Source organism: Entelurus aequoreus, linkage group LG27 (genome assembly GCF_033978785.1).
Source record: "Entelurus aequoreus isolate RoL-2023_Sb linkage group LG27, RoL_Eaeq_v1.1, whole genome shotgun sequence".
NCBI lineage: Eukaryota > Metazoa > Chordata > Actinopteri > Syngnathiformes > Syngnathidae > Entelurus > Entelurus aequoreus.
The window spans coordinates 11,830,230-11,846,044 of NC_084757.1; the positions used below are offsets into that span (position 1 = coordinate 11,830,230).

At 38.0% G+C, this 15,815-nt stretch overlaps 1 protein-coding gene across 1 annotated transcript in view; it reads left to right on the forward strand.

Annotated features, from left to right (window-relative positions):
* The window catches only part of LOC133644521 (flavin-containing monooxygenase 5-like), a 28,877-nt gene extending 13,472 nt beyond the window's left edge, over positions 1 to 15,405 (forward strand). The window contains exons 5-10 of the mRNA XM_062039053.1: positions 5,328 to 5,470; positions 5,638 to 5,834; positions 9,043 to 9,190; positions 9,268 to 9,475; positions 9,554 to 9,626; positions 14,482 to 15,405. Of these exons, the coding sequence (XP_061895037.1) occupies positions 5,328 to 5,470; positions 5,638 to 5,834; positions 9,043 to 9,190; positions 9,268 to 9,475; positions 9,554 to 9,626; positions 14,482 to 14,899 (1,187 nt within the window). The 3' untranslated portion in view covers positions 14,900 to 15,405. The remainder of the gene's footprint in view (positions 1 to 5,327; positions 5,471 to 5,637; positions 5,835 to 9,042; positions 9,191 to 9,267; positions 9,476 to 9,553; positions 9,627 to 14,481) is intronic.
* The last annotated feature ends 410 nt before the right edge of the window (positions 15,406 to 15,815 follow it).

The window sequence follows — 15,815 nt, forward strand, 5'->3', positions numbered from 1 at the left end:
CCACATGATGTAAGTGTCTATATTAGCTATATTAGCCTACTATCAAAATGACTTTAAAAGTCCTATATAAGTGTTATAATGAAGGCACCACAGGATGTAAGTGTCTATATTAGCCTACTATCAAAATGACTTTAAAAGTCCTATATAAGTGTTATAATGAAGGCACCACAGGATGTAAGTGTCTATATTAGCCTACTATCAAAATGACTTTAAAAGTCCTATATAAGTGTTATAATGAAGGCACCACATGATGTAAGTGTCTATATTAGCTATATTAGCCTACTATCGAAATGACTTTAAAAGTCTTATATAAGTGTTATAATGAAGGCACCACAGGATGTAAGTGTCTATATTAGCTATATTAGCCTACTATCAAAATGACTTTAAAAGTCCTATATAAGTGTTATAGTGAAGGCACCACAGGATGTAAGTGTCTATATTAGCCTACTATCAAAATGACTTTAAAAGTCCTATATAAGTGTTATAATGAAGGCACCACATGATGTAAGTGTCTATATTAGCTATATTAGCCTACTATCAAAATGACTTTAAAAGTCCTATATAAGTGTTATAATGAAGGCACCACAGGATGTAAGTGTCTATATTAGCCTACTATCAAAATGACTTTAAAAGTCCTATATAAGTGTTATAATGAAGGCACCACAGGATGTAAGTGTCTATATTAGCCTACTATCAAAATGACTTTAAAAGTCCTATATAAGTGTTATAATGAAGGCACCACATGATGTAAGTGTCTATATTAGCTATATTAGCCTACTATCGAAATGACTTTAAAAGTCTTATATAAGTGTTATAATGAAGGCACCACAGGATGTAAGTGTCTATATTAGCTATATTAGCCTACTATCAAAATGACTTTAAAAGTCCTATATAAGTGTTATAATGAAGACAACACATGATGTGTCTATATTAGCTATATTAGCCTACTATCAAAATGACTTTAAAAGTCGTATATAAGTGTTATAATGAAGGCACCACATGATGTAAGTGTCTATATTAGCTATATTAGCCTACTATCAAAATGACTTTAAAAGTCTTATATAAGTGTTCTAATGAAGGCACCACAGGATGTAAGTGTCTATATTAGCCTACTATCAAAATGACTTTAAAAGTCTTATATAAGTGTTCTAATGAAGGCACCACAGGATGTAAGTGTCTATATTAGCCTACTATCAAAATGACTTTAAAAATCTTATATAAGTGTTATAATGAAGGCACCACATGATGTAAGTGTCTATATTAGCTATATTAGCCTACTATCAAAATGACTTTAAAAGTCCTATATAAGTGTTATAATGAAGGCACCACATGATGTAAGTGTCTATATTAGCTATATTAGCCTACTATCAAAATGACTTTAAAAGTCCTATATAAGTGTTATAATGAAGGCACCACAGGATGTAAGTGTCTATATTAGCCTACTATCGAAATGACTTTAAAAGTCTTATATAAGTGTTATAATGAAGACAACACAGGATGTAAGTGTCTATATTAGCTATATTAGCCTACTATCAAAATGACTTTAAAAGTCCTATATAAGTGTTATAATGAAGACAACACATGATGTGTCTATATTAGCTATATTAGCCTACTATCAAAATGACTTTAAAAGTCGTATATAAGTGTTATAATGAAGGCACCACATGATGTAAGTGTCTATATTAGCTATATTAGCCTACTATCAAAATGACTTTAAAAGTCTTATATAAGTGTTCTAATGAAGGCACCACAGGATGTAAGTGTCTATATTAGCCTACTATCAAAATGACTTTAAAAGTCTTATATAAGTGTTATAATGAAGGCACCACAGGATGTAAGTGTCTATATTAGCTATATTAGCCTACTATCAAAATGACTTTAAAAGTCTTATATAAGTGTTATAATGAAGGCACCACAGGATGTAAGTGTCTATATTAGCTGCATTAGCCTACTATCAAAATGACTTTAAAAGTCTTATATAAGTGTTATAATGAAGGCACCCCATGATGTAAGTGTCTATATTAGCCTACTATCAAAATGACTTTAAAAGTCTTATATAAGTGTTATAATGAAGGCACCACAGGATGTAAGTGTCTATATTAGCCTACTATCAAAATGACTTTAAAAGTCCTATATAAGTGTTATAATGAAGGCACCACAGGATGTAAGTGTCTATATTAGCTATATTAGCCTACTATCAAAATGACTTTAAAAGTCTTATATAAGTGTTATAATGAAGGCACCACAGGATGTAAGTGTCTATATTAGCTATATTAGCCTACTATCAAAATGACTTTAAAAGTCCTATATAAGTGTTATAATGAAGGCACCACAGGATGTAAGTGTCTATATTAGCTATATTAGCCTACTATCAAAATGACTTTAAAAGTCTTATATAAGTGTTATAATGAAGACAACACAGGATGTGTCTATATTAGCTATATTAGCCTACTATCAAAATGACTTTAAAAGTCCTATATAAGTGTTATAATGAAGGCAACACAGGATGTAAGTGTCTATATTAGCCTACTATCAAAATGACTTTAAAAGTCTTATATAAGTGTTATAATGAAGGCACTACAGGATGTAAGTGTCTATATTAGCCTACTATCAAAATGACTTTAAAAGTCCTATACAAGTGTTATAGTGAAGGCACCACAGGATGTAAGTGTCTATATTAGCCTACTATCAAAATGACTTTAAAAGTCCTATATAAGTGTTATAATGAAGGCACCACATGATGTAAGTGTCTATATTAGCTATATTAGCCTACTATCAAAATGACTTTAAAAGTCCTATATAAGTGTTATAATGAAGGCACCACAGGATGTAAGTGTCTATATTAGCCTACTATCAAAATGACTTTAAAAGTCTTATATAAGTGTTATAATGAAGGCACCACATGATGTAAGTGTCTATATTAGCTATATTAGCCTACTATCAAAATGACTTTAAAAGTCCTATATAAGTGTTATAATGAAGGCACCACAGGATGTGTCTATATTAGCTATATTAGCCTACTATCAAAATGACTTTAAAAGTCGTATATAAGTGTTATAATGAAGGCACCACATGATGTAAGTGTCTATATTAGCTATATTAGCCTACTATCAAAATGACTTTAAAAGTCCTATATAAGTGTTATAATGAAGGCACCACAGGATGTAAGTGTCTATATTAGCCTACTATCAAAATGACTTTAAAAGTCCTATATAAGTGTTATAATGAAGGCACCACAGGATGTAAGTGTCTATATTAGCCTACTATCAAAATGACTTTAAAAGTCCTATATAAGTGTTATAATGAAGGCACCACATGATGTAAGTGTCTATATTAGCTATATTAGCCTACTATCGAAATGACTTTAAAAGTCTTATATAAGTGTTATAATGAAGGCACCACAGGATGTAAGTGTCTATATTAGCTATATTAGCCTACTATCAAAATGACTTTAAAAGTCCTATATAAGTGTTATAATGAAGACAACACATGATGTGTCTATATTAGCTATATTAGCCTACTATCAAAATGACTTTAAAAGTCGTATATAAGTGTTATAATGAAGGCACCACATGATGTAAGTGTCTATATTAGCTATATTAGCCTACTATCAAAATGACTTTAAAAGTCTTATATAAGTGTTCTAATGAAGGCACCACAGGATGTAAGTGTCTATATTAGCCTACTATCAAAATGACTTTAAAAGTCTTATATAAGTGTTCTAATGAAGGCACCACAGGATGTAAGTGTCTATATTAGCCTACTATCAAAATGACTTTAAAAGTCTTATATAAGTGTTCTAATGAAGGCACCACAGGATGTAAGTGTCTATATTAGCCTACTATCAAAATGACTTTAAAAGTCCTATATAAGTGTTCTAATGAAGGCACCACAGGATGTAAGTGTCTATATTAGCCTACTATCGAAATTACTTTAAAAGTCTTATATAAGTGTTCTAATGAAGGCACCACAGGATGTAAGTGTCTATATTAGCTATATTAGCCTACTATCAAAATGACTTTAAAAGTCCTATATAAGTGTTATAATGAAGGCACCACAGGATGTAAGTGTCTATATTAGCCTACTATCAAAATGACTTTAAAAGTCCTATACAAGTGTTATAATGAAGGCACCACAGGATGTAAGTGTCTATATTAGCTATATTAGCCTACTATCAAAATGACTTTAAAAGTCCTATATAAGTGTTATAATGAAGGCACCACAGGATGTAAGTGTCTATATTAGCTATATTAGCCTACTATCAAAATGACTTTAAAAGTCCTATATAAGTGTTATAATGAAGGCACCACAGGATGTAAGTGTCTATATTAGCCTACTATCAAAATGACTTTAAAAGTCTTATATAAGTGTTATAATGAAGACAACACATGATGTGTCTATATTAGCTATATTAGCCTACTATCAAAATGACTTTAAAAGTCTTATATAAGTGTTATAATGAAGGCACCACATGATGTAAGTGTCTATATTAGCCTACTATCAAAATGACTTTAAAAATCTTACAATCAAGTGAAACGCAACAAAAATGCAACAAACAGTGAAATATGAACGCGAAGGGTTCAAAATACACCCACCTACAATCTGATACATCTGATATTTGCTGAATTCCCCCCAGGGATCAATAAAGTACTTTCTATCCTATATATCATTAAGCTTTAGAACTTTGTTGTGAAAATCTCCTTCCGCGTCTGTGGAAACGCTTCCCGCCCACACTGCTTGGTGCCTCGTCTGATCTGCTGTGACATAGATGACCATAGTAACTAATTAGATTACCATAGTAACTGGTATATCATCTGAAAACCGTTTAGCTCGTTACAGAAGCTACAAAACTGACCTTCCTTTGAGCAGATTGAGTTTCTGGAGCATCACATTTGTGGGGTCAATTAAACGCTGAAAATGGCCAAAAAAAGAGAACTTTCATCTGAAACTCGACAGTCTATTCTTGTTCTTAGAAATGAAGGCTATTCCACAAAGTTGTTTGGGTGACCCCAAACTTTTGAACGGTAGTGTATATATATATATATATATATATATATATATATATATAAATATATATATATATATATATATATATATAGCGCGGCCCCCAGCCAAATTGTTTTACCCCAATGCGGCCCCGGAGTCAAAAAGTTTGGGGACCCCTGGCTTTGAGTGTCTAGACAAGCGCTATATAAATCTAAAACATTATTATTATATGACTATTATACTTGAGACGGTATACAAAAGGGCTTTTAGAAGTTATACCGTCATTAAAAAAAATGCTTGCTTTTTGAGATAGTGATAAGTTTCATGTTACGTTTCTTCAGGTATTGACAAGTTTGAGGGCAAGTACTTCCACAGTCGGGACTACAAGACTTCGGAAGAGTGGCGGAACAAGAAGGTGGTGGTGGTAGGGATCGGGAACTCCGGAGGGGACATCGCCGTGGAGCTAAGCCGAGTCACCAAGCAGGTGGGCAAATTGAATTGCTGTGTCTTTCAAAGTCAGTCTAATGAGATCCGGTTGGAAATAACGACTTTACAAAGATACGGAGGCTGATTTTTGATGAAGAATTTGCATCCACTTGCATGAAAAATGTTAGTTAATGATCATCGTACTACGTTCTGTCCTCCCTGTAGCTTTACCTGAGCACACGAAGAGGGGCGTGGATCTGGTACAGGGTGGGGACGAACGGCATGCCAATGGATATGAGTTATACCAGGCTGTTGAGAACGGTGCAGAGGATCCTTCCCTTCAACTTCATGTGTGGCCTGGCAGAGAACTGGCTCAATCAAAGAATTGATCACAACCTGTACAACCTGAGGCCAAATCACAGGTATAACCGAGTGCACTCACTTCCTTTGCCATTTGGGTTTCATATCGAGCGGGACAGTCAATCATCAATCGAGGCTTGATGTTCAAATATGTCTTTTTGTCTATCGGCGATTATTTACCTGTTTGACCAGGGAAAAAAAAAAAATACAAAACACAGACCTCTGCTTGGCCCCATCTCTAAATCTTAAATAACCTTTAAAGAAAATGGACGGCGATCCAAATCACACCCAAAATCTAAACACGTGTTCCTCATTCCGATTCTGACATTTCCTGAAAGTTTGATCCAAAAGGTCACATTTCTCCCCACCCCCAAACATTGTGATAGCAATGGGTCTCAAATACAGATGTCCGATAATGGCTTTTTTGCCGATATCCCGATATTGTCCAACTCTTAATTACCGATTCCGATATCAACCGATACCGATATATACAGTCGTGGAATTAACACATTATTATGCCTAATTTGGATGCATTAAACAATGTAACAAGGTTTTCCAAAATAAATCAACTCAAGTTATGGGAAAAAAAATGCCAACATGGCACTGCCATATTTATTATTGAAGTCACAAAGTGCATTATTTTTTTTAACATGCTTCAAAACAGCAGCTTGGAATTTGGGACATGCTCTCCCTGAGAGAGCATGAGGAGGTTGGGGTTGGCGGGTGCAGGGTTGCGGGGGAGTGTATATTGTAGCGTCCCGGAAGAGTTAGTGCTGCAAGGGGTTCTGGGTATTTGTTCTGTTGTGTTTATGTTGTGTTACGGTGCGGATGTTCTCCCCAAATGTGTTTGTCATTCTTGTTTGGTGTGGGTTCACAGTGTGGCGCATATTTGTAACAGTGTTAAAGTTGTTTATACAACCCTCAGTGTGACCTGTATGGCTGTTGACCAAGTATGCATTGCATTCACTTGTGTGTGTGAAAAGCCGTAGGTATTATGTGATTGGGCCGGCACGAAAAGGCAGTGCCTTTAAGGTTTATTGGCGCTCTGTACTTATTCTTACATCTGTGTACACAGCTGCGTTTTAAAAAGTCATACATTTTACTTTACATATTACATTTTAAAGCATTTATCGGCCAATAATATCGGCAGTCCGATATTATCGGACATCTCTAATAAAAACATTCTTCTTTTTTTTTTAAAGAAACATTTTTTAATTGATTTTGGAAAATTATGAAGATTTTTATTTTTATTTTTTTTCATAAAGTAATACAATCATGTGTGCTTACGGACTGTATCCCTGCAGACTGTATTGATCTATATTGATATATAATGTGTATATAGTGTTTTTTATGTTGATTTAGTTTAGTTTTTTAATTTTTTAAATTTTTTTATTTTTTTTAAATTTCTTGTGCGGCCCGGTGCCAATCGGTCGGTACCAATCGGTACCAATCGGCCCGGTGATGTATGGACCACTGATGTATCCGATATATCAGATTATAAGTTGATTTATTTTGTACCCTTCGCGTTCATATTTCACTGTTTGTTGCATTTTTGTTGCGTTTGTTTGTTGCATTTTTGTTGCGTTTCACTTGATTGTAAAATAGGTTGATCAAAAGGGGGTGTGACATTCATATTTTGTCAATATTCAGTGTTTTATCCTTCATAGAAAAATGAAGCCCGCAGCTAATTGTTTAGCGGCCCGCCACACATTCTGCAGAAATTGCATAATTGATAATATTGCAAAAATTTAAAAAAACTTTTTTTAAAAAGTGGAATGAGGTGAAATCTAACAAGAAAAAGTTGCAATGTTGACACAAAGCTGCCAGGCAGGCTGTTTTTTTTTCTTTTGTCTTTGTTTATTTTTCTTTTTTTTGCCATTGCTAAAAAATAAAAAAAAAAGACTAAAAATCCATGTTATAATGAATTATTACTTAAAAAATATCACTTTAAAATGTTTTATGTGGAAAAAATATTGCATATATTGTGTGGTAGCCATATAAAAACATCAAAGTTTTATTTGACAAAAGAGCATAAAACAAACAAAATAATAGTTCAAACGTAAAATGGACAGATATATCTGAAGTTGATCTTGTAATTTAAGTGTTAAAAGTAAAAAAAAACTAATAAAAATGTATCACTTTATGAGTGGGGGACCTTTTGGACCCCTAATATATTTAGTAGGATTTTATTTAACTTTTCACTGTGATTACTCAAAAATATTAAATAATTAAAATCAATGGTGTCCTGCATTATTGATCTTTTAAGGCTCTAATTACTAAATACTGCATATTTCAGTTTTACTATAAAAAACAAAGTTGTCTTTGATAGAAAAGGCATAAAACCTTTTTTTTTTTTTTTTTACTTTATATCAACCTGAACTTGATATAGAGATTTACTGTAAGCGTTAAATAAAAAATAATAATAATTTCACTTTTTTAACATTTTAATGACTGAGACCCTTTATGGTCCCAGGGAGCCCTAAAGGTTGAAAAAAAAAAATCTATGTATTTTGTTATGGTTTGAAAATAAAAAATGTCAAAATGGCCCCCGCATGCTTAAATTTTTCCGTGTGCGGCCCTCAGTGGAAAAAGTTTGGACACCCCTGCATTAAACAATGTAACAAGGTTTTCCAAAATAAATCAACTCCAGTTATGGAGAAAAAAAATGCCAACATGGCACTGCCATATTTATTATTGAAGTCACAAAGTGCATTATTTTTTTAAACAAGCCTCAAAACAGCAGCTTGGAATTTGGGACATGCTCTCCCTGAGAGAGCATGATGAGGTTGAGGTGGGCGGGGTGTATATTGTAGCGTCCCGGAAGAGTTAGTGCTGCAAGGAGTTCTGAGTATTTGTTCTGTTGTGTTTATGTTGTGTTACGGTGCGGATGTTCTCCCGAAATGTGTTGTTCACTCTTGTTTGGTGTGGGTTCACAGTGTGGCGCTTATTTGTAACAGTGTTAAAGTTGTTTATACGGCCACCCTCAGTGTGACCTGTATGGCTGTTGACCAAGTATGCCTTGCATTCACTTGTGCGTGTGAAAAGCCGTAGGTATTATGTGACTGGGGGCAGTGCCTTTAAGTTATATTGGCCCTACGTCCGTGTACACAGTGGCATTTTAAAAAGTCATAAATTGTACTTTTTGAAACCGATACCGATAATTTCCGATATTACATTTTAAAGCATTTATCGGCCGATGATATCAGCAGTCCGATATTATCGGACGTCTCTAGTCTCAAACTCTTCCCACCACTTTATTGCTTTCCCCAGATTGTTCAGCCAGCATCCCACCGTGAACGACGACCTTCCCAACCGCATCCTGTCAGGAACGGTTCAGGTGAAGCCCAACATCCGCGGATTTCACGGCTCCAGCGTGGAGTTTGTCGACGGCAGCGTGGTGGAGGACGTGGACTTGGTGGTAGGTCGCCAAAAAAAACCCTGTCTTCACCATGGCGCCGAAACGTGCAAAAAACGTGGCTTGTTGTTGTTTTGTAGGTATTTGCCACAGGCTACAGTTTTTCCTTCCCGTTCCTGGCCTCGGATGTGATCCCCGTGTCGGGCAACAAGGCGCCGCTGTACAAGTATGTGTTTCCCCCTGAGCTGGAGCGCCCCACGCTGGCTGTGATCGGCCTGGTGCAGCCGCTGGGGGCCATCATGCCCATCTCTGAAATGCAGGCCAGGTGGGCCACGAGGGTATTCAAAGGTATGATTGGTTCTGTAAACAACCAACCTCCGACATAGTAAACAACGTGTTATTTAATCTATATTTTTTTTCAAACAGGCTGCCTCAAGCTTCCATCAGTGGCTTGCATGCTGGATGATATCAAGTATAAGGAGGAGACCATGGCGGGAAGGTAACTCACAGTTTGATTCAAATGACAACAATGGAGAAAACAAAGGTCTCGGTTAGCTAACATCTTTAATCTTAAAGCAGCACTAAGTAACTTTTCAACCTTCATTAAATATTTTCACAACTTTTGTTTGGGATGACTGAATGACACGTTTGTCATGGCCTGAGCGGGTCTGGATCGCTTTTACCGGCACTTCGTGACATTGAGGAGAGTGGCAGGAACCCTGACACGCAAAAAACTACAAATGTGCTGACTTGCTCTACGGCAGATGTTAAGAATTCTACATGTTTATCTACGTTTTCAGATACTTTATTTTGAAGCATTTCATGACAGTGTCACTTCCGCTTCCTTCCTGTAGGGGTCACTTCCGCTTCCCTTTTGACGTGTGTTAATGTGTGCTGACTTGTTTTCTCTGCTACGTTTAATCGGTGCTCTAGTCTTTGACGATGTGAGTATGTTGATTATTATATAAGACTAATTTAGTTTATTAATAGACATCACTGTGTTCGTGTAACATTTAGGGGTGTTTTAATAATATTATTGATGCTGTGTTGTCAGAATGCTACGAGCTAACATCTCCCTGTTAAGGATAGCATTGCTGCTGCTAATGTGGCTAGCTCATATGCCATTGTGGAAATGCAGTATATTATGTCTCTAGTATTTTACTTTGAGCATATATATAGGCATATATATATATTGTTGTTTAGTTAAATGACATAAACGTTGATGGGTGTTTGCTTGTGGTTTACAGATACTAACTAACTAACTAACTAACCAAATGAACCTACACCAATATGCACCATTAAAGTTGGAGGAGTCCAAATGATGACTGTGTGTTCTCTGACCGGAACCCCAACGTGGTCAATATCCGAAAAAACCAGTCGCAGAGTTTAATACTCAACAGCAGACGTGGGCAAAGTAAGGCCCCGGGGGCCACATGCGGCCCGTTAAGCTTTTCAATCTGGCCCGCCGGACATTCCCAAATGATTTGTTGAGATCTTTAAGATGGAAAGTGTAGCTGCCATTATGATGTGCAGTGTAGTTTTCTAATGACCGTAAGTCTTGAACTATACAAAGTATTTCAATGGTTGGAATCTGCGCTTTTGCATGATATACTAGTTACTATGGTAATCTAATTAGTTACTATGGTCATCTAAGTCACAGCAGCTCAGACGAGGCACCAAGCAGTGTGGGTGGAGAGCGTTTCCACAGAGTGTTTCCAGAGCCTGAAATGTGGGTGTCAGGGACAGACGCGGAAGGAGATTTTCACAACAAAGCTTAGTGATGTATCAGATACATCAGATTGTAGGTTGTTTTGTTTTTTTTACCCTTCGCGTTCATATTTCGCTGTTTGTTGCGTTTCACTTAATTGTAAAATATGTGGATGGAGAGGGTGTGTGACGTTCATATGTTGTCAATATTCAGTGTTTTATCCTTCATAGTTAATATTTTAAATCCCAGATTCTTTATTTTCATGTACATTCTGGGTGTCTCATTCTGTAAAACAATGTAAAATTATATTCCGGTTTTTTTAAGGCGGTCTGTCTAAACGTTTTTAGCATTCAATCAGACATTATTGTGAGGTTTTGTATTAGTGTTCCTAAAAATAGATATACCGGGCCCCCAGACACATTTTTTTCTCGAATTTGGCCCCCAGAGGCAAAATAATTGCCCAGGCCTGCTCTACAGCAGTGGTCCCCAACCTTTTTGTAACTGCGGACCGGTCAACGCTTGAAAATTTGTCCCATGGACCGGGGGGTGGGGGTTGGGGGGGAATGGGGTTTGTGTATGGTATTTTTTTTGTTTGTTTTTTTTTTGTCATAAAAAAATACAATCATGTGTGCTTACGGACTGTATCCCTGCAGACTGTATTGATCTATATTGATATATAATGTAGGAACCAGAAATATTAATAACAGAAAGAAACAACCCTTTTGTGTGAATGAGTGTGAATGAGTGTAAATTGGGTTGGTGCACTAATTGTAAGTGTATCTTTTGTTTTTTATGTTGATTTAATAAAAAAATTTAAAATAATTTGTAAAAAAAAAATTTGTATTTCTTGTGCGGCCTGGTACCAATCGATCCACGGACCGGTACCGGGCCGCGGACCCGGTACCGGGCCGCGGCCCGGTGGTTGGGGACCACTGCTCTACGGCATAGGTCACTCCCCCTTTCCCCATTCGTTAAAAAGATGGAAGTCGATGCGAATGCCTGAAAACTGAAAGAAGAAAAAGAAGAAGAACGCCGACGTGTAATCACTGTTATCATGGCCGAAGCTCCAAAACAACCAAAGAAACGAAAAGTAGAGATGTCCAATAATATCGGACCGCCGATATCAATCGGCCGATATATGCTTTAAAATGTAATATTGGAAATTATCGGTAAAATGTATGACTTTTTAAAGCGCCGCTGTGTACGCGGACGTAGAGAGAAGTACAGAGCGCCAATAAACCTTAAAGGCACTGGCTTTGCGTGCCGGCCCAGTCAAATAATATCTACGGCTTTTCACACACACACTAGTGAATGCAAGGCATACTTGGTCAACAGCCATACAGGTCACACTGAGGGTGTCCGTATAAACAACTTTAACACTGTTACAAATATGCGCCACACTGTGAACCCACACCAAACAAGAATGACAAACACATTTCGGAAAGAACATCCGCACCGTAACACAACATAAACACAACAGAACAAATACCCAGAACCCCTTGCAGCACTAACTCTTCTAGGACGCTACAATATACACCCCCCGCCCCCTCAACCCCGCCCACCTCAACCTCCTCATGCATGTCCCAAATTCCAAGCTGCTGTTTTGAGGCATGTTAAAAAAAATATTGCACTTTGTGACTTCAATAATAAATATGGCAGTGCCATGTTGGCATTTTTTTTCCATAACTTGAGTTGATTTATTTTGGAAAACCTTGTTACATTGTTTAATGCATCACAACAAAATTAGGCATAATAATGTGTTCATTCCACGACTGTATATATCGGTATCGGTTGATATCGGAATCAGTGATTAAGAGTTGGACAATATCGGATATCGGCAAAAAAGCCATTATCGGACATCTCTAACGAAAAGTTTTGTCTGAGGAGACAGAAAAAGAAAAACGGAGCTTACCCGGATAAAAGGACAGTCAGGATCAACATTGCCACGGCTTTCACTCGAGCTTAAAGACGAGGGATTTCAGACCAATGCTGCCTTGGATCTGTTCCTGCTGAACTAATAAGTGAGTTTCAATGCTCAAATCAAAATGATAATACTAATAATTTGCGTGGTAACAATAAATAGCCACCAGCTTGTTAGTTCCGCACTTCTTCCTTCGAAAAAACCTCTCCTGCCGGTCTTTCTTTGCTTCGGACCTACATCCTCCTCCATACATTCTTGGTATTGTCCTGTTTGTAGCGCAATCCAAGATCATTAATTGATAGCGTCTGCTGTTTAACATCAACATAGCCATTAGAGACCTAATATGTGTGCCAATATTACAGTCAGTTTGACGCTATACGCGCTAGTCCTCATGGGAAATGTGGTCTTCTTCTGGCAAAACACTACCGCTTTGGTCCACTGGCACCGCAAGAATCCACCAAAAGTGAAGGTGTTGAAGTGAGGCGTTAAAGGCCTACTGAAAGCCACTACTACCGACCACGCAGTCTGATAGTTTATATATCAATGATGAAATCTTAACATTGCAACACATGCCAATACGGCCGGGTTAACTTATAAAGTGCAATTTTAAATTTCCCGCTAAACTTCCGGTTGAAAATGTCTTTGTATGATGACGTATGCGCGTGACGTCACTAGTTAAACGGAAGTATTGGTACACCTTTGAATGCAATACAAAAAGCTCTGTTTTCATCTCAAAATTCCACAGTATTCTGGACATCTGTGTTGGTGAATCTTTTGCAATTTGTTTAATGAACAATGGAGACTGCAAAGAAGAAAGCTGTAGGTGGGATCTGTGTATTAGCGGCTGGCTGCAGCAACACAACCAGGAGGACTTTGACTTGGATAGCAGACGCGCTATCCGACGCTAGCCGCCGACCGCATCTATGATCTGGTGAAGTCCTTCGTCGCTCCGTCGATCGCTGGAACGCAGGTGAGCACGGGTGTTGATGAGCAGATGAGGGCTGGCTGGAAAGCATTAACCGTGTAGTTACATGTCCATGGTTTAATAGTATTGTTGATCTTCTGTCTATCCTTCCAGTCAGGGGCTTATTTCTTTTGTTTCTATCTGCTACAGATGCTATCACGTTAGCTCTGTAGCTAAAGTGCTTCGCCGATGTATTGTCGTGGAGATAAAAGTCACTGTGAATGTCCATTTCGCGTTCTCGACTCTCATTTTCAAGAGGATATAGTATCCGAGGTGGTTTGAAATACAAATCCGTGATCCACAATAGAAAAAGGAGAGAGTGTGGAATCCAATGAGCCAGCTTGTACCTAAGTTACGGTCAGAGCGAAAAAAGATGCGTCCTGCACTGCACTCTAGTCCTTCACTCTCACGTTCCTCATCCACGAATCTTTCATCCTGGCTCAAATTAATGGGGTAATCGTCGCTTTCTCGGTCCGAATCGCTCTCGCTGCTGGTGTAAACAATGGGGAAATGTGAGGAGCCCTTCAACCTGCGACGTCACGCTACTTCCGGTACAGGCAAGGCTTTTTTTAACAGCGACCAAAAGTTGCGAACTTTATCGTCGATGTTCTATACTAAATCCTTTCAGCAAAAATATGGCGATATCGCGAAATGATCAAGTATGACACATAGAATGGATCTGCTATCCCCGTTTAAATAAAAAAAATGTCATTTCAGTAGGCCTTTAACAACGACATTTTGTTATTGTCTCTTTATTTCAGGTATGTGACCAGTCCGAGACACACCATCCAGGTGGACTACGCCGTATACATGGACGAGATCGCGACGATGCTGGGGGTCCGACCCAACATCGGCAGGTTGCTGCTTACCGACCCGAAGCTGGGACTGAACCTGCTGAACGGGCCCATCACCCCCTGCCAGTACCGCCTCAAAGGTCCAGGGAAGTGGGCCGGAGCCCGTCAAGCCATACTGACTCAGTGGGACAGGGTGGCCCAACCCTTTAAGACCCGACCGTGCGACGGAGTCGAAGCCAAGCAGTCCCTGAGGTGGCCGCTGATTCTGTTGGCGGCCGCGGGTGTGGCCGCTTACGTTAACAGCAGCCGCTTGCATGCTTTTTTGCAGGACCCCGCAGCCATTTTGGACAGAGTGAAAGTGAGCCTGCCTGTGTTGGCACACTGATTGCTGAATAAATACGAAGGGGAGGAGATAACGCTGGATTACAGTAAATTCCTCCCTGTTGGCAGATTAATTTTCTCAGCTTTGAATTGTACTTTTCTTTGGGAACTTCGATAGAAAGTGGTGTGATGGCGCTATCTGCAGAGAGAAAAAGATGCCAAAGTTGCTCAACTACACATTTTTGTGAGTACAATTCTGTATATGGTATCCCTGTAATTGTTTCGTAATGTGGAAATGACTGTACGGTATGTCAAGCTAAAAAAATATGTACAAAACCCAAAAGCAGTGAAGTTGGCACTTTGTGTAAATGCTAAATAAAAAACGGAATTCATAGATTTGCTAATCCTTTTCAACTTATATTCAATTGAATAGACTGCAAAGACAAGATATTTAATGTTCCAACTGAGAAACTTTTTTTTGCAAATAATCATTAACTTAGAATTTAATGGCAGCAACACATTGCAAAAAAGTTGGCACAGGGGCATTTTTACCACTGTGTTACATGGCCTTTCCTTTTAACAACACTCAGTAAACATTTGGGAACTGAGGAGACCAATTTTTGAAGCTTTTCAGGTGGAATTCTTTCCCATTCATACTTGATGTACAGCTTAAGTTGTTCAACAGTCCGGGGGTCTCCATTGTGGTATTTTAGGCTTCATAATGCGCCACACATTTTCAATGGGAGACAGGTCTGGACTACAGGCAGGCCAGTCTAGTACCCGCACTCTTTTACTATGAAGCCACGCTGTTGTAACACGTGGCTTGGCATTGTCTTGCTGAAATAAGCAGGGGCGTCCATGATAACGTTGCTTGGATGGCAACATATGTTGCTCCAAAACCTGTATGTACCTTTCAGCCATACTTGCCAACCCTCCCGTTTTTAGCGGGAGAATCCCGGTATTCAGCGCCTCTCCCGACA